Source organism: Hylobates moloch, unplaced genomic scaffold (genome assembly GCF_009828535.3).
Source record: "Hylobates moloch isolate HMO894 unplaced genomic scaffold, HMol_V3 SCAFFOLD_4, whole genome shotgun sequence".
Lineage (NCBI taxonomy): Eukaryota > Metazoa > Chordata > Mammalia > Primates > Hylobatidae > Hylobates > Hylobates moloch.
The window spans coordinates 69,563,513-69,583,095 of record NW_026652279.1 but is presented as its reverse complement, the minus strand read 5'-3'; the positions used below and the strand labels follow the sequence as shown (position 1 = coordinate 69,583,095).

Genomic DNA, 19,583 nt, shown 5'->3' with positions numbered 1-19,583 from the left:
CACTTACTTGTAGTTTGTAAAGCTTCGAGCATAGTCATTTCCTTGCAGTCTCCACAACCTGTGTTCTGCTCTTGGATCTGTATTTCTCTAGCCCCAAACATGTGCCAAGGCATTTTTAGTCTTGTGCTACCTGGGCTGTTGCCACGCCCCCTGAAAGTTTTAGGCCTATCATAAAAACACTCTTTTTGTGCCCCCATATTTGTATTATTTGGATAATAACCATTGAACAGGTACCTAAAGTGGAACTACTTTTGTTGTTTCTGAAGTCTGTGCTTTTGGGAGCCCAGTAAAGACAATATTTCTTCTGCTGCTTGCTCTTTTAGACCTTTTCTTTGCTCTGCTTTTAATTATTCTAGGCCTTGCATAATTTTTTCTACTTTATTGGCAGAGTAAACATTCCTTTTTGTCACATTTCTTTCAGCAATAGTAGGATATGTCATTTCAGATAAGCAGCTGGTTTTTGTGTTTGTTTACATTTGAGCCTGTTCTTAAATTTGCCTCGCCTATCTTCCTTTTCTTTTCTCTTGTTTTTTTTGTTCCTTCAGTTATCTCTTGTAGTGTCTTCCATAATGTTAGAGAAGGAAAGTCAAGGAGTTCCAAGTGCATCAAAAAGCATTCAATATCAAGCAAATTTTGCTCACTCTCGTATCTGACTTAAGAAAAAAATCTTACCAGCACAACATCAAACCCAAGACTGACCTCTTAACTTTGTTTCTCTTCAGCGTAGCTTTTCCCATTCACTCCTCTGAGACCTAACTTTGACATTCTGGAGCACTTTTCTTTATGGCACAATGCCATACCATATGTTGTCCTTTGTAGTAACTATTAACCTGAAATGCACCCGAAATGCTTCAGATATTTTAAGGTAATCTCCCTGCTTTTTAATTTGTCAAATCTGTACAGATTTTATATTACTTGTATAGTAGTCTCAGTCTTCAAGGTGTGGTTTTTCAGTTGCTTTTATTATAGACTTTCTGTCTTTTAAAAAGCAAGCTTTTGCCATATTGCCATAGTTGGATCTCCAGTCTGGTTCACTCTTGACATTTCCATCCCTCAGTTAGGTACTTTTGTAACCAATCACCCTTCCTTTATTATGAGTAACATCTATAATCTTTTTTTCCCCTAATTTCATCTTTAAGTACAGTTACTTCTGATATATATCTCCTTTTTCTTTTTTGATATCTGTCTAGTCTAGCCTCTAAGAGTGAACTCTTATTCCTAAGGAGTCCCTCTTTTCTTCTATCTTAATCAGTATGCCCTCCTTTTATGTTTCTTTAATTCTTCCACTGTTAATTGTGAGTGCATCATCTGTTTTGTTTTGTTTTAAACAAATTTAGTTCTCGAAACTGAGCAAACCTCATCCTGGAGTTGGTGTTTGTTCATCCCTTATTTTAATTTGATTGTCATGTACTTCTTGTGTGTGTATTTTGGGGTTCCCTTGTCCATGCACCAATTTTAATATTTATGAAGGAAGCATTTAATATATTACTCTCAGCTCTGATTTTGGAATCAAATGAAAAATTGGCAGGGATCAAAATTCATCTAAAGCCTTTAAAATGACCTACTATTAATAAGAGGAAAGTTGGATCTTTAGGCAGACACCTAAGCTGCCACATGGAGGACTCTGACCTGCCTCAAAGGTGGTGGAAGTAGATAACTCAAGAGGGATATGAGAACCAGACCAATACATTAACTTTGGCCAAGAGCTGATAGACTCTTATTAGTATTGTTGATTTTACTTCCATGGAGTAAAAGAATGTTAGGGAAGGAGGAAAATCATCTTCTCACTGGTATTTTTTGAGATAGAGTAAGTTCTTATTTTATAAACAGGAATGTAGAGGAAAAGAGAAAACGTTTGCCCCAAACTTACCATGTCCAGAATTTAGGAAGAAGATAAAAATACAAGAATTAGAATAGAGGAGGAGGATTCTGAATGAATTTTTGTTGTTTAGCCTTCTCTACTCATCTCTGTTTCACTCACCAATATAGGCAGTGTGCTTTCCGTTTCTTTGCCCTGGCTTATAAAATGTTGCTAGTTACAAAAAAGAGAAAAAGTTACAGACTTAAATTTGTATTCCCACCTACTCTCTAGACTAATGCAGGAGGCTGGAGTGCAGCGGCACGATCTTGGCTCACTGCAAGCTCCGCCTCTGGGTTCACTCCACTCTCCTGCTTTAGTCTCCCGAGTAGGTGGGACTACAGACGCCCACCACCACACCGGCTAATTTTTTGTGTTTTCTTTTAGTAGAGACGGGATTTCACTGTGTATGGGGAATCATTGTTCTTCATTTAATTTATGAAATATAGCTATGAAAAACTTGCATTTGTGGGAATGTCAGAAAAATTATACTGCTTCTGAGATAGGGAAACCTTTTCAAAATAACACATAGGAAGGATAAATGAAACATGCTGTAATACTTACTCTTTTTATGTAAACTAACAATGCAATCTAACAGTATTTAAAAAACCTGAAGAAGTCACAACTGATTTTAAATATTAATGTCAAATATCTTGGTTCAAAGAGTTATTTACTGTGTGTTTAATGGAAATCATTTCTCAAAACCAAGGTCGTTTTTTAGTGTAGAAGTAATTCTGTATACTCTGTGTTGTAGCTTCACCGTATTTCCTGAGTCAACAAAGCCCCTTGTTTTGTATATATGTTGAATTTTAGGTGACTATTATGAATGTAAATAAAACTACTTCATAGGCTGAATTCCTTTGTAAAATGTTGTGAAATTTCTTTGTATTTAATATAAAACATGCTTAATATGCTAATTCTGGAATCCCTATATTAGCAAGTATAATACTCTACATTTCAAACTTTTCTGAGTATCCGACTGATTTCTTTGTTAAACTAGTTAGTAGGGTTTTGATATATATTCTTTCCTCTTGGATGGAATTAATTCCTATAACATTATTTAATTTCATTCCTTCTTGTGCATGTTCATTATCTTCTATTAAATCAACTGGTATGAATGAAGGGGGTAGACTCTCTGCTTTGCATAGAAAAATAAAACTACTTCATTTTATTTTTGAAATTTCTAACAAGGTGAATGATTTTCAAATTAGTAACTAAATGTGGTTAAAAGTATTAAAGCCCAAAACAGGTAGGGAAAGCTGGTAGGGTATTTTTAAATAAGTTTAAATCTCATCCCAGGATACTGGGGCAGGGGGTGGGACAGGAAGCACTTTATTTAAGATTTGAAGATACAGATAACTGAAGAGATGCTGTTAGTTTAGATAGGGGCAAATATTCTGTTTTCCAAAAAGGTAGGTTATGGGAACAGATGGCCACTAAAAGTAGTATAATGTTGACAAAATTATTGAATGGTTAGAAAAGGAGCTCTTCATCTCTAGCCATCACTGTGGGTTCATTAAATCAGGTCATTCCAAATTTTTGTTTCTACTTTAAAAAAATGGATTACTGGTAATGGATATGAGAGATATGACAGACTCATCATATATGGATTTCAGCATGGTTTTGTATACAGAATTTCTCATGGTATTCTTATAGATAGATAGGGAGATGGGGGATGGATTAGTATTACTAACTGACTTAACACTGTTGACTAAAGAATACTGATTAATGGTTCTAAGGATAGCTAAGGAACTGAACTTGGTTCTATTATAAATACCTCTGTGTGAATTTTTTTTTTGTATACAACTTTGATGATAAAAAAACTAACTTCAGATTTATAGGTGACACAAACTGGGAGGAAAAGCTAATGTATTGGCTAAAAAGGCAGTGTTGAAGGTTTGGGCTGAAACTAAGAATGGGAAAAGTGAGAGGATTAATGTACAGTTATACCGTAAAAAACCAACTATAAAAAGTTATGGGATCTATATGAAAAAGAGCATTTTTGCTGACTCAACCTAAAGTAACTTCAGGCTACATTATTATCATAGAGTCAAAAACAGGGAGATGATAGTCCAACTAATTCTGACTAGAGTTGACTGAAGTCTTATGTTCCATATTGGGAGCTATGTTTAAGAGGAACATCCACATTTTGGAGCACAAACAGATATGCTAATGAGAACTGAAAATTTTGTAGACTATGGAGAAATAGTTAAAATGGATGAAAGGATAGCAGACATTTAATCTAGGAAGAGACTATAATAAAGATGTATGTGATAGCTGCCTTATAATATTTGATGGGACATTGCATGTTTTGTTTATATAATTTTAAAACTTCAAACTAGAACTGATAGATGGATGTCACATCTATCTATTTTTGTTTCATAATGAAGAATTTTCTAATAAAGATATCTGTAAAGTTAAGTAAATTGTCATTTGAGATTGTGAATTACCCATCAGTAACAGTATTCATGTTGGTTAACTCTCTGGGAGTGATACTGTAATGGGTATTTTTGCTCTGGTTGGTAGGTTGGACTAGATAATCTTCAAGATTCCTTTTAACAGTATGATTGTATGGAATATTAATATTTAGAGATGCTTACTCCATTTTCCATTTTGAAAAGATTTTGTCTTATTACATTTACAGAACCTATCAAATACATTAATGTTGTATAAATATCAACTTTTAAGGAGTACTGAGTTGAACAGTATGCTTTACTAAGCTCCCAAAAATACCAGGTTTTAGGTTGCCTGCTACTGTAGATTATGTTCTTTGCAGATTTCAAACAACTTTTAACTTAGAATGTATTTCTAAACCATTTTGGTGTTTTTTTTTTAAACATGACTTTTAGATTTCCATTACATGATTATACTGATAGAAAAGGTCAAATTGACAAGTGACTCTCTTTTTTCCAAATAATTTATCTTTTTCATTCTCCAGGGAGAGTTGTATAAACAGTGAATCTTCAGGTATCTGTTCAGGCATGTAGCATTTTATTTATATTGCCGTATGTAGGATATGCTTCTTTTGTCAGATGAGCATCGAACTAAATAGCTGAAACTCAGCAGTCGTTTTCAGATTGTATTTAGGAGTGATCTGTTTGCTTGCTAAAAGTGAGTAAAATTTGTTTTAATTAATTATACTTGGAAACAAATAATGAACCAGTTCATACTGATGTAATGAAATTGTCACTAAAGCAAGCTTAATTTTGTTGTTTTCTTAAAACAAGGTGCACTAGTAATGGTGCACTTTATAGCTGTACTGTCTATATATCTGATAGCTCTTGTTTGTTACATGCCAGGAATTATCCTATATTTTAATATATGTCTTATTTAAATTTTCAACAGGCCTGTGATTAAAGTGATATTAAATTCATTTTATAGGTAATTTAGAATAGAAGTTTAATGACTTTGCTAAGGTTACCAGCTAATAAATGACAGAGCTGGAATTCAAACCTAGGTCTGTCTGCCTCCAAAGCCTATACGCTTTCCGTTCTGCTGCCAATTTACCTGCTTTATTTTTCCATCTGACTCTTAACATAATACCTACAGGCAAGGGCAAATCTTGAGGTGCAAATAGGCAATAAAGTAGAGAAAGTAAATGCAGAAATCTGCTTATGTTATCAAATAACATCCAGAAAATCTATAACAACATTGAAATTTGAGGGAAAAGGTTGGAACAGATTTGTTTTTAAATTTTTTAAAACTGAACTAATTTTAGACTTACAGAATACAGTACAGCTATCAAGAACAGGAAGGTAACATTGGTACAATAGTCACAAAATTGTAGACCTTTTCAAATTTTTCCACTAATGTTCTTTTCCCATTCCAGGATGTTATCCGTGATCTCATGTTGTATTTAGTTGTTTCTCCTTAGTCTCTTCCAGTCTGCAACAGTTCCTCAGTCTTTCCTTGTCTTTGCTTGCCATTTTTTTGAAGAGCACTGATCAGTTATTAATATTTTGTAGAATATCCCTCAGTTTGGGTTTGTCTGATGTTTTCTCGTGATTGGAATCAATCTATGCATTTTTGGCGGAAGTGCCACAAAAAAGGCATTGTGTCTTTCTCAATGTATTGTTATGAAGAGATTCATAATGTATTTTATTACATAGTTCACAGGTGATATTTACCTTGATGGCTTTAAGTTTATATATGTGGGGGTTTTCCACTGTAATGTTACTGTCTTTATATCTGTACTGTCTTTATATCTGTTGATAAATGTCTTGGGGGAGATACCTTGAGACTGCAAATCCTCCTTCTCCTCAAACTTTCACTCACTTAGCATCGATACATGGATGTTGTCTGTAACATCTGTCATTGTGGTGTCTGCCTAATGGTGCTTCTCTGTCTTTTTCCTTCTTTCACTGTAAGAAACAGCTGTCTTATTGCTAACATTTATTTAATTATTTGTATCAGTATGGACTTACATATATTTAATTTGTTGTATGGATTAAAGTCCAATGCTATCATTATTTTATAGTTCAAGTTGTGCCAGCTTTAGCCTTTAGGAGCTCCTTCAGGTTGGCTTCCATATTCTCATATCCTGTTGTTTTTCACAGCATTTCTCTACTTTCTGGCACCACAACATGTTCCAGGCTCATCTTGTGTTTTCCCTATTCCACCTCTGGAATCAACTGCTTTGTTCCTTTTATTGGAGAATGGTGTTTAGAGGCCAAGATTTGGGCACTAAGTGTGTTTACTGTTACTGTAGAGTCATTGCTCCTAGGATTTCTCAATGGATAGCTAGGAAATATTTTTATATATACAACTACATTACAAATGAATAACATAAGCATACTGAAGGGGGTAAGACTAACCTAATGTATTTTAAAACATTTCAGGTATTTAGAAAATTAGCAAATTATCAATGCACAAATTGTATTAGTCTTTGTTCAACAAATTCATACAGGCATGTATCACAGCCATTCTTTGACACCCCTAAAATGGAGGGTAATTGTGACATGTCTTCTGGTTTGTTAATCAGTTTTTTGTTTTTTTTTTTGAGACAGAGTCTCGCTTTGTTGCCAGGCTGGAGTGCAGTGGTGCAATCTCGGCTCACTGCAACCTCTGCCTCCCGGGTTCAAGTGATTCTCCTGCCTCAGCCTCCCAAGTAGCTAGGACTATAGGCGCGCACCACCACGCCCAGCTAATTTTTGTATTTTTAGTAGTGACGGGGTTTCACCATGTTGGCTAGGATGGTCTCGATCTCTTGACCCCGTGATCTGCCTGCCTTGGCCTCCCAAAGTGCTGGGATTACAGGCGTGAGCCACCACACCTGGCCTGTGAATCAGTTTTTAAAAGTGGCTGGATTCGCTGTAAACGAATGATGAACTTAATATTAGTGAACAGCTTGAATGACACCTATGAACTGTGAGGTGTTAGAGGTAATGAAAGTTGATGACAATGGGAGTCTTCAGGGAGGAAAGAATAATATGGATGTGAATAGCCAACTAATAGAAATAAAGACATGCTTGATGCTGTGTTAATGATCTAGTCTGTTAATAGGGGTTTGGATATGAAGATCATTGTTTGCTCAGTGACAAACTAATGTTTGGTAGTTTTCTTTGTTATATTACAAAAAAGGAGAGCTCAATTAAGAAACAGATACTCATATTTTAGTTGATCACTTTATATGTTTAAATAGTTGTGTATTACTTAGGCTGCCATAAGAAAATGCTTGGTGGCTTAAACAACAGAAATTTATTTTCTCACAGTTCTGGAGGCTGGAAGTCCCAGATCAGGATGCCAGCATGGTCATGTTCTGGTGAGGGCTCTTTTCATGGCTTGCAGATGACCTATTCTTGCTGTGTGCTCACATGGCCAGTCTTTGGTGCATGTGCATAGAGAAAGAGAGAGGTCTTTCTGCCTCCTTCTCCTTTTCCTCCCTCCCTCTCCTCACTCTTCCTCACTCCTCTCACTCTTCCTCACTCCTCCTCCCTCTTCCTCCCTCTTCTTCCTCACTCTTCCTCCTCCTCACCACCAATCCTACTGGAATAGGATTTCACCTTTATGACCTCATTTAAACTTAATTACTTCCTCAAAGCCCTGTCTTCAAATACAGTCCCACCGGGGGTTAGGGCTTCAACAAATGAACTTTAGGAGGACAAAATTCAGTCCTTAACAATTTAGATGATATATTTTAGTGTTCCTAAATGATTTAATGTAATTTTAACTTAATAGTTTTATATTGTTTACATTTTGACAGTTTTGACTCATGAGTCTTTTCTCATTCTCACATTAATTTACCTTGGTTAATTAAGATACGACATTTTATAGTATATACTATATTCCATTTAGAGCAGAGTATATGCTCTTGAAAGTGCTGCTGGATTATTAGAATAGTCTAACATCTTTCTTTGGCATCAGCTTTGTCCTCTTCAACTCCCTTTATATCATAGCATGCTTCTGGCCTTGGCTATTGCTTCTGTCAGCAGTATTCCTATAATTTCTGTAAATACTCACTACAGTAATGTTTGTTATGCTCTTCAAAATGAGAAAAGGGTTTCCATGATCCATAAAAGATTGTTGGCCTTAATCTTCTGCTTAGACCATTTTCTTTAAAAGTTTAGAACTGTAGTAAGAGTGGGTTTTTAAGATCCAGGAAAACACTATTCTTATTTGTTTGCAGCAGCTTCAGCGTTATCCTGGCCACCATTATGTTAATGGCAACCTACTAGAATACCAAAAAAGAAAGAAAGTGAAAGATGTGGTGCTTACTGCCTTGTGGCCTGGTAGAACACACAGATTAGCTGAGTGCGTATGATAGCACTCACAGCATAGGAGAAAAATTTCATTTTAATAGGGCAATGTAATGTACTTATTATATATATATATAGAGAGAGGGGGGGTGGAGAAAATATTTCAAAGAGAAATAGTGTTGAAATAGTGTTACAATGAATTACAGTGCCTGACATGACATTAAACAATGTGAGACGGTATCTAAATTTCAGTCGATTTTGTTTATGTCCCTTTCAGGGTATTGTAGCAAACCTAATGGAGGTGTTGCCCACAAGGACTTTTATTGTGTTAGGTTTGGCCTCAGCTAGACCAGGCAATGCATTGGTAGCTGAATCTGGATGAGTGAAGGAAGCTATAATGAGAACAGAACCTGAGAAAGTAGAAAACTTCTCTTCTAAGGAGATAAACCCAACCCATAAATAGGGAGCAGATAAGGTTGCAAGTAAACATGGACTGGGAACAAGAAAAATGGGAGGCTGTTGGGTACCTATTTCTTATGTGGCACCGGAGTAGGGGTTTGGTAACCAGAGAAAGGCAATAAAGCTGGTCAAAGACTTCAGGGAAGAGAAAATTTAGAGCCAGGGAACCAGTGTTTTTTCTAACATTCCTCTTTTTTAGTCTGTAGTGATGACCGCATAGTTAGTAGTAGTTTTTACTTTACAGCTAATGAGAACTGCAAGAGCCAGACGAGATACAAGTTCAGAGACAATCTCCTTTAGCTTTCTTTTGTATCTGTATGTGTTCTCAGAAACATTAGAAGGATGTATGAGTACCTGGTACTGCCATTTGGAATTGTCAAGAACTGTGAAGAGTGAGATTTTATCCAGGTTTGCCTGCCAGTTTTACAGGTGCTGGCAAAGACACGAAACTCTTGAGTCAGAGATAATGGACTTCATTAATCATGGCACAGCAAGCAGCATGAGTTTCGTGTTTATGATGATGCCCCTTGCTACCTCAAGTCTCATACAGTTGACATGGTAGCCCAAGTGGATGCTACACTCAGTAGGTTTTCATCACAGTTGAGGAACCTCAAGTTTAAGGAACCCTAATCTTTTATAATGGTCTACAAGCATATCTGCCTGACCTTTGCCCTAGAGGGAGATAATATCTTTATTATACTGGCTATAAACAGGTTCTCTGCTCTGGAGGGAGACATCATCTCTGTTTTTCGAGGCTGCTTCCTATAAATATCTTTGAAAAGATAAAGTCGGCTAGGACTTTTTGAAAAATTGTAGAAATGTGAGAGACCCATGGAAAATTGTCTCCCAGTAGGAAGTGATTAGTGTGAAAAGTCTTTTGGGCTCTGAGTGTTCTTGGCTTTTGTATTCTAGTTTTGTTAGCTTATGTATCAGGAGTCAGCAAACTTTTTTCTGTAAAAGGACAGACATTAAATATTTAAGGCTTTGTAAGCCATATTCTTTCTGTCACAACTACTGAACTCAGTTGTTGTAGCAGGAAAGCAGCCACAGACAACACATAAATGGATGAACCTGGTTGTGTTCCAATAAAACCTTATTTTTAGATACTGAAATTTGAATTTCATGTAATTTTCACATATCACAAAGTGATTTTTTTCCAACCACTTAAAAATGTAAAATCACTTTTACCTTGTGGATGTACAAAAACAAGTGGCAGGCCAAATCAGGCCTGCAGGCAGTAGTTTTAGATGATGGATTTTGTTAATATAATATATTGTTTTAATACAGCATTCTTGCAACACAGCAATTGATGTTTCTAAAATGTTTTCTCATAAATTACCCCAGTTTGGCTTCAGAGAGCATTGTCATCTCCATTTTATGGTAAAGAAACTAATGCATTGAGAAGGAAGATGACCTGTTGACCTACCCAGATTCATAAAACTAGTTAAGTGACAGAGCCAAGACTGACTGTATTCTGGGCTCTTTTCCCCATAATATGTACAGGTTAAATATTCATAATCAGAGTATCATGTCATATATCTTTTGTTGTCAGAATATTCATTTATTGCCAGAATGCTTAGAGCCTTATAAATAATAATGATAATAATAATGCATGATCATTTCTAATTTTCTTTATTACTATATTCTACTCTCTAGCTATTTTAATATTGAATAATTGTTATTTTCACAAAAGCTGGATATGGGAGGTAAAGGGCATTAGTTAACAAAATTTGGTAAAACATTGGCAGTTGAATAGTACAGACATTCATACACTATATTTTCCATCTTTTCAAAGATAATAATTGATTTTATTTTCAGATATAGATTGTCAAAATAAACAGTATAGAAGATCCCTCCCTCCAGTTACCTATGTTCATGCCGAACTAATATTTTAATTTATCCAGTAACTTTTATGCAAATTTTTAAACTCGAGATGTTGAGAACATTTTCTATAGTAATGTCTGGATTGCTTCCCTGTCAGGTGGTTGAAGATTATGCTGGAAGATGGCAGGTCCCTTTGCCACAGCTTCAGGTTCTTCAGACTGCCCTTTGTTGTTTTACAACAGCCAGTGCATCATTCCCAGATGAATGTGAGCACGTACAATATGTTTTGAGTAGCCTTGCTGTGTAAGTACTTTTTACTTCTTATAAATGCATTATTTTTCTTGATGTGTTTGAGAATTTGTTTTTCATAATTTCTTCTGAAGAAGAAACCTTTCTTAAAGTATTCCCTCAAAAAGAAATGTTTATTTTTTCACTTAAGTATTCAGGTTTAATTTTGAACATGTAACTATAATTTTACTTTAAGTTTTAATAGTTAAATGGAATTTTGATATACAGATTCTTCTAGTTACTACAAGCACTTTACTTTCCTTTTTAATTCTCCAGATTGCCTTGGGAAGCTCTAATGGTAAGTCCCAGAATACAGCAGTTTAGGCTATGATAGTTAGCAGAGAGACCTTAAATCGGGTCAGAAAGAGGTTAGGACAATCCTGTTTGTTTGTTTTGTTCTTTTTGTTGCCCAGGCTGGAGTGCAGTGGCGCTGTCTCGGCTCACTGCAAGCTCTGCCTCCCGGGTTCACGCCATTCTCCTGCCTCACCCTCCTGGGTAGCTGGGATTACAGGCGCCCACCACCACGCCCGGCTAATTCTTTGTATTTTTAGTAGAGACAGGGTTTCACCGTGTTAGCCAGGATGGTCTCGATCTCCTGACCTCGTGATCTGCCTACCTTGGCGCCTCCCAAAGTGCTGGGATTACAGGCTTGAGCCAATGCGCCCGGCCCATTGTTTTGTTTTTTTTGAGACACAGTCTCTCTGTCACCCAGGCTGGAGTGCAGTGGTGTGATCTTGGTTCACTGCAGCCTCTACTTCCCAGGTTCAAGTGATTCTCATGCCTCAGCCCCAGAGTACTTGGGACCACAGGTGTGCACCACCATGCCCAGATAATTTTTGTATTTTTAGTAGAGACGGGGTTTCACCATGTTGGCCAGGCTGGTCTTGAACTCCTGACAGGTGATCTGCCCACCTTGGCCTTCCAAAGTGCTGGGATTACAGGCATGAGCCACCACTCCTGTCTGAAAATCCTAGTTTTTAAAAAATGCTTATAGAGAACTTCAAATTAAAGATGAAAGACTGAACATTTGTGATTATGCCTTCTGCCCTCCTAAGAACCCACTAAAATTATAGTAAAGAAGTAAAAGAGAGAAGAGAATAAAAATAAATAGAGAAAGATTATCAGTGAATGAACGATTTCTACAGTTTTCTGGGGGACAGAAAGCAGATAGAGGAATGGTCATTGCAATACAGCGGAGCAAGTCACAGCTTCATCTGTTATTTATTTATACCTCAAATTGTACTCACACCACAACAGTGGCTTATAAAAACACTTATCATTACAAAATTGCAATAGAAAGTATCAGAGTATGTCTCATAGGATAAGTATTATTATGTGAAACATTTATTTTGGGGAGAGTGCAGATAAAGAAATTAATTACAATTTTTTTATTTAGTTCAATCACCAGGTCTTACGGTCAGGTTGGGGTGGGGAAACAGCATTACAGGTTGAGTATCCCTAATCTGATAATCCAAAATCTGACATCTGAAATGCTCCAAGATTCGAAACTCTTTGAGTGCTAACATGATACTCGAAGGAAATGCTCATTGGAACATTACAGATTTCAGATTTCTGGATTAGGGATGCTCAATCAGTAAGTATAAATACAAATACTACAAAATCCAAAACCTGAAACACTTCTAATTCTGAGCATTTCAGATAAGGGACAACCTATACTACTTTTTTATTTCCTGTATATAAATTAAATAACCTTGGAGCAATGACCTTTGCATTCTGGCATTTACAGATTCCTCATTGAGACTACTAGCTAATTACTTAATTACGCTAAAGAAAAATTCATCAGCCAAGAAACTCCAGGCTCATGCTCATAGGGCTCCCAATTATTTACATATGGCCTGGTTTTTTCATATTAACGAATACCTAAGAATCATCAGATATTTTAAAATGTCTTCAATATGAAAAAATGCAATGAAAAAGTGAAACATAATTTTGAAAGAAACAGTGTTAATGTTGAAAATAAAAATGAAATACAAAATCTATAATTAGCATTTTTAGAGAGAATTGAGAAGTTACGTACAACATTAAAAACATCAATATCATGCTGTGTGAAAGGAATAATGAGATATGAAAAACGAATTTGAAATTAAGAAAATATGATGGTTAAAATTTAAAGTTCTGTAGGAAGGTTGGAAGATGTAAAGCTGTAGAAGGAATCCAGAATGTAAAACAAAACCAAAGAGAAATTTAAATGTGTGCGTGTACACTGTGCCTCTTTAAAAATTGATTTGTATATATTTAAAATTGTAGGAGGGAAGGACAGTTTAGAATATATTATTTAGATTTGTAAGAGTGAGGCAGTTTAAAAAAAAAAAAACACCTTTATTTATTTATTTATTTATTTATGGATGGAGTCTGGCTCTGTGGCCCAGGCTGGAGTACAGTGGCATGATCTCAGCTCATTCCAACCTCCATCTCCTGGGTTCAAGCAATTCTCCTGCCTCAGCCTCCCCAGTAACTAGGATTACAGGCACCTGCCACCAGGCCTGGCTAATTTTTGTATTTTTAGTAGAGACAGGATTTCACCATGTTGGCCAGGCTGGTCTCGGACTCCTGACCTCAGATGATCCGCCCACCTCAGGCTCCCAAAGTGCTGGGATTACAGGCGTGAGCTACCACGCCTGACCTAAAAAAAACTGTATTAAAAAAATTATATTTATTTTGTGATGCCAGAAGGAATATGTGAATGTATTTGTATTTGAGCTTTTTGATTATACCTGACAAATCTTACTCAAGCTTAAGTATTTTTAAAAAAAAAAAAAAAAAAAAAAAAAAGGCCGGGTGCGGTGGCTCACGCCTGTAATCCCAGCACTTTGGGAGGCCGAGGTGGGTGGATCACAAGGTCAAGAGATCGAGACCATCCTGGCCAACATGGTGAAAGCCTGTCTCTACTAAAAATACAAAAAATTAGCCGGGTGTGGTGGCAAGCACCTGTAATCCCAGCTACTTGGGAGGCTGAGGCAGGAGAATCACTGGAACCCAGGAGGCAGAGATTGCAGTGAGCCAAGATAACACCATTGCACTCCAGCCTGGGCAAAAAGAGCAAAACTCTGTTTCAAAAAAAAAAAAAGGCAGAGTGTTTTATTAGATAACTAAGCCATAGAAAAGCAAGAACTGGGACTAGTTTCAGGATTTTCTGAATCTAGAGAATAAACAGTTGCTAGATGAGCTAATATCATCTAGAAACTGTTTCTTTCCATCTTTCCTCTTAGGGCTTTATTCTTTCAGGGCTGTTGACAGTTCTAGGATTAAGCTCAGTTTATTAACCAAGGAGGAAGAAACCCCTTCTGCCTACTTCAGATCCCAAAAATATCTTGAGAAGAACTCTGGTCAGACCTGAGTTATGTTCCTACTGCTTAGATTAATCACTGTGTTGAGAATGTCATAAGATTTTGGGCTAGTCCATGGCTAGGGAAAAGGAGAGTAAGTCATGCGCTGCATAAAGATGTTTCATATGAGATGGTGGTACCATGAGATTATAATGGAGCTGAAAAATTCCTATTGCCTAGTGAAGTCATAGCCACCATAATGTGGTGCAACACATTATTCATGCTTGTGGTGATGCTGGTGTAAACAAACCTATGGCTCTGCCAGTTATATAAAAGTATAGCACATAGAATTATACATATAGTACATAATACTTGACAATGATAATATTATTGATTTATGTATATGCTCTACTTTTTATTGTTATTTTAGAGTGTACCCCTTCTACCTATTAAAAAAAGGTTAACTGTAAAACAGCCACAGGCAAGTTCTTCTGAAGGCATTCCAGAAAAAGACATTGTTATCATACAAGATAACAGCTTCATGTGTGTTATTGCCCCTAAAGAACTTCCACTGTGACAAGATTTGGAGGTGAAATAAAATTATATTGATGACCCTGATCCTATGTAGAGCTAGCCTGATCAGTATGTGACTTAGTTTTCAACAACAACAACAAAAATGTAAAATACAAAAACGAAAAAATTTTTAAAAATGGAAAAAATTTAAAGAATAAGGATATAAAGAGAAAATATTTTTATACAGCTGTACAAACGTGTTTGTGTTTTAAGCTAAATGTTGCAAAATAGTCAAAAAGTTAAAAATAAAAAGTTTATAAAGGTTATAATAAGGTTAATTGATTAAAGAAAAATTTTTTTATAAGTGTGGTATAGCCTACATATACAGTGTTTATATTTCTACATTAGTATGTAGTCATGTCATAGGTCTTTACATTCATTCACCATTCACTCACTGACACACCTATAACGACGCCATTCTTGCAAGCTCCATTCATGGTAAGTGCCCTATACACATAACAGCTTTTATCTTTTACACCAGGAGTGTCCAATCTTTTGGCTTCCCTGGCCACACTGGAAGAATAAGGATTGTCTTGGCCCATACATAAAATACAGTAACAATGACGACAGCTGATAAGCTAAGAAAAAAAAATTGCAAGAAGATTACGTAATGTTTTAAGAAAGTTTACAAATTTGTGTTGGGCCTCATTCAAAGCCATCCTGGGCTGCATGCGGGCTGCAGGTTGGACAAGCTTGTTTTATACTGTATTTTTACTTACTTTTCTGTGTTTAGATACACAAATACTATTGCTACAGTTGCCTATGGTATTCAGTACAGTAACATGCTATACAGGTTTGTAGCCCAGGTGTGTAGTAGACTATAGTCTACTACCATTTAGCTTTGTGTATGTACATTCAGTGATATTCACACAAGGACAAAATCACTTAATGATGCATTTCTCAGAACATATCCCCGTCGTTAAGCAACATATGACTGTACTATGTTGGCTGCCCCATCAGAACCATAGAAGTGTTGGAGAGAGAAGCAATTTCCTTAAAGAATTGGCTATGTAGACAAAAATAATAAAAAATAATAATAACACTACAAGGAAAATGTTTACATTCCTTTTTTGCAGATAACCAAAACTGTTTCAGTTATTCTCTACTGATTTTTGAGGAAAATAAGTATTAAAATAAATTATTCGTAAGCAAGAAGTATTACTGTTTCAGTGCCTATTGGAATTTTTTCCCTCTTTCATCTATATAATCTTTGTTAACTTTAGTGTTATGTGAAAATTCTTATACAACTTTCAAAGTTCTTTGGTTTAAAATGTCATTTATTGACTTCTCTTGCATTGCCTGCTAGCTGATATGGTTTGGCTGTGTCCCCACCCAAATCTCATCTTGAATTGTAGCTTCCATAATCTCCATGTGTCATGGAAGGGACCCGATGGGAGGTAATTGAATCATGGGGTCGGGTTTTTCCTGTGCTGTTCTCATGATAGTGAATAAGTCTCATGAGATCTGATGGTTTTATAAAGGGCAGTTCCCCTGCACACACTCTCTTGCCTGCCACCATGTAAGACATGCCTTTGTTCCTCCTTCACCTTCTGCTGTGATTGTGAGGCCTCCTCAGCCATGTAGAACTGTGAGTCCATTAAACCTCTTTTTATTCATAAATGACCCAGTCTCAGGTATTTCTTCATAGCAATATGAAAATGGACTAATACACTAGCTTTTCTACTACTGCCATGTAAAAAATAACGTGTTAAGCAGAAGCAAATCTTATCTAAGATGTTCAATGTAAGGCAAAAGAAATATGTTATCTTGATGACTTACTAAGTAGTAAGATTTCTTAGAAGGAAAACTTTTCGCATTATTTGTATTTACTTTACAGAGAAGTTAATTATATTTTCCATAACAGAAGAAAAATGGAGAAATAGCAACATGTTGGTTCTACTAAAAGAGTAGTAAATCTACAGTAGTATGTTATTTTATTTAAATATTTAATCAAAAAATTTTTCTAACAATTACTGCATAATTATTTGGTCATTCTGTAAAGCTCTGCTTGCTTCTAGGGATAAAATAGAATATAAGATAGATAAATTCTCGTTCTCAAAGATGTTACAGAGCTAAGAGATATTATATTAAACAAGCAGTTATACTTTTATATAATTGTAGTTAGGAGAGAATTACAGGGTGCAATGAGAGGGCATAACAGGGACTTGACCTGTCTTGGAGGTCAGTAAAAACGTGCTGGGTGAGCTGACTTGCTGTACTCTGAGGGAATGACAGGAATGACTTAGATGAAGGAGCAGAAGAGCCTCTTAGGGATGGCAAACAGAATGTTTAAGGCACCTGAATATTAACAGATTTCTATATATTTATTATCTGTTTTTATAGTTCTTTTGATTTATGTCATGACTTTAAATTTTTTATTTGCCTGACATGAAGTTTATTAAATAATGTTATAAAATAATTTAAGGAGATTATGTCTTTTATATATGTATAACATTTACAAATAAAATATGTTATATGGAAAAGTTGTAAGTTACTATATTCTCTGGCAGTATTGTCTGGTATATATGTCCACCTTAATAAAAGCCTTTATCTACTTTGTAATTATACATATGTATTGATCTGCCTTCTATCAGCTGGGAGACTTGAAAAATTAGAGTTTTGCTAGTGTTGTCTACAGGGAAGGAAAGTGGATTCTGCTTTTATTTATACCTGAGTGTTATTTCAGATGTTACAGAAATAAAAAGTCATGTAGTGAATTGTCTTAAATCAGCTAATTATAATTCTGTCTAACTTTACCTGGGTTGACTGTCCTTCTAAGACGTATTTTCTAAAGAAACAGATTTTGCTTGTGCATATGGACCTCAAATTCATTCTTTGTAGATAAGAAAACCGAAGCCTGAGAAGTTGGGGGACTTTTGCAAATTGAGTTAATTAAGTTCTTACTGGTTTTTTCCTCTTGCCTTGTTTTAGATTGGTTAAATACTGATTCCTAAGTTAAGTTTCACAGGTGGAACAAAGCCAAACACCCTGGAACTAAGTGGACTTTCAGGCAGAAAACATAGACTTTATAAGTTTTACATAAAAGAAAAGCAAATTGTAATGCTGCCTTCACAGCCTCCTTTCACCCAACAGAAAGTAAATGTTCATAGATTTCAGCATTCCAGGTAGAGGTGAGTTATGGGACAGCAGGTATTTGCCTGACGGCTACTAGGTCCACAGGAATCACTGGAGGAGGAACTGGTTCAGCTAGTAGTATTTGGTGTGTGCACTGGCAAAGACTAAAAGGTGTATTGGCAAGCTGTCTAAGAGAAAAGACCAAAGGGTCTTGTCTTCATGGAGCTAAGTGGGTATAATCAGTCTCTTATTTTGAGTGGCTAGATCTTCTTGGACTAGTCTACACATGTAATGTTAGATCACTGATCCTTTCTGATTATGTTGCTAAATTGTACTGTATTTCAAACAGCATTTATGCCTAGGCTAACTTCAGTCTCTATAATCAAGTTTTACTTGATTGCATTTATAATTTAAGTCTAGGCTTTCAACTAATTTAGGAAATAACTTGAAAAATAAAGGAAGAAAGGCTAATTATAAAGGTACATTTGTTTTTTGCGGGGGCTGGGCTCCACAAAAGGTGTTTGTCTTGTAGGTCCCAATGAGTACTGCCCATCTCCACAGCATCTAGCACTCTTACTACTTCCTGACTCTTTATACTGACGAACACTTATTCAACACCTTAACCAATTTTGTATCTATTGTCTTTACTAATCATTTGTGACATGTGAACTTAGTCATTTTAGAGAAAAATCTAGGCCATCTAGCCTTCTATTTCTTTGTCTTCTCTCTCTGAGGAAGAGATAATATGCTTTTTTTTTGAGGCAGTTGGTGGTCTTAATTCTTTTCTCTTACTAAACTTCATGAGATGGTTTTGTTCTTCCCTATTACACTAGAATATTTTGTTTATAAGATTTGTTGTAGCTAAAGTAAATATTAAAAAACTCTTAGCGCATTTGTTTGTATTGGCCATCGTTAGAAACTTAGTATTGCATTTGGTCTTAGTTGTGACTAGCATCTTTTCCGGTAATTTTGGTCTTTATTGCTCCTTTTATTGATTTTGGAGTAAAGTGGTTGGGACTATAGTTGTTTTATGAGCAAAGAGATAGATTACTAATTGGTGTATTTGTGTTGGTAGGGATGGAAAGTGATCAGGGAAAAAGAAATACCCTGTTCCCACCCACATTAGTATTTATGTCAGAATCTAGAGGGCTGTACATGTGTAGTTTTGGAAAATGGTATTTATTGTTTTTCTATTCTAAAGGAAGGAAAGCTTGATAGTTCTCTTGGTCAGTGTGGATATACAAAAATTAGAGCAAAAAAGCAGTTGACTACAAGCTACTATTAAGAAGATCTTTATTCTTTAAAAGTTATTCTTTAAAAGATGTATATAGTCATTATGAATGGTGTAAGTACATTTGAATTTTTTTATTTTGAATGGCTTAATCTTGTGCTAAGTCAGATCATTAAAAAACTACAGATCTGAACTTTTTTTTTTAACTTCCTTCCCACTAATATTTTTGATTTATAGAACTAGACTACAATATTATACTGGCAGCTTTTACTGTGGAATGAAGAAAAAAGAAA

At 35.7% G+C, this 19,583-nt stretch overlaps 1 protein-coding gene across 5 annotated transcripts in view; it reads left to right on the top strand.

The window, feature by feature from the left end:
- Window positions 1–19,583, top strand: part of ZNF654 (zinc finger protein 654) — a 91,457-nt gene that overhangs the window by 16,185 nt on the left and 55,689 nt on the right. For 4 of the 5 annotated variants that reach the window (XM_058437640.1, XM_032150381.2, XM_058437639.1 and 1 more), the window contains exon 2: window positions 10,994–11,139. The exons of the other annotated variant lie outside the window; for it this stretch is intronic. In XM_058437640.1, the coding sequence (XP_058293623.1) occupies window positions 10,994–11,139 (146 nt within the window). The remainder of the gene's footprint in view (window positions 1–10,993; window positions 11,140–19,583) is intronic. 5 annotated transcript variants of the gene reach the window in all.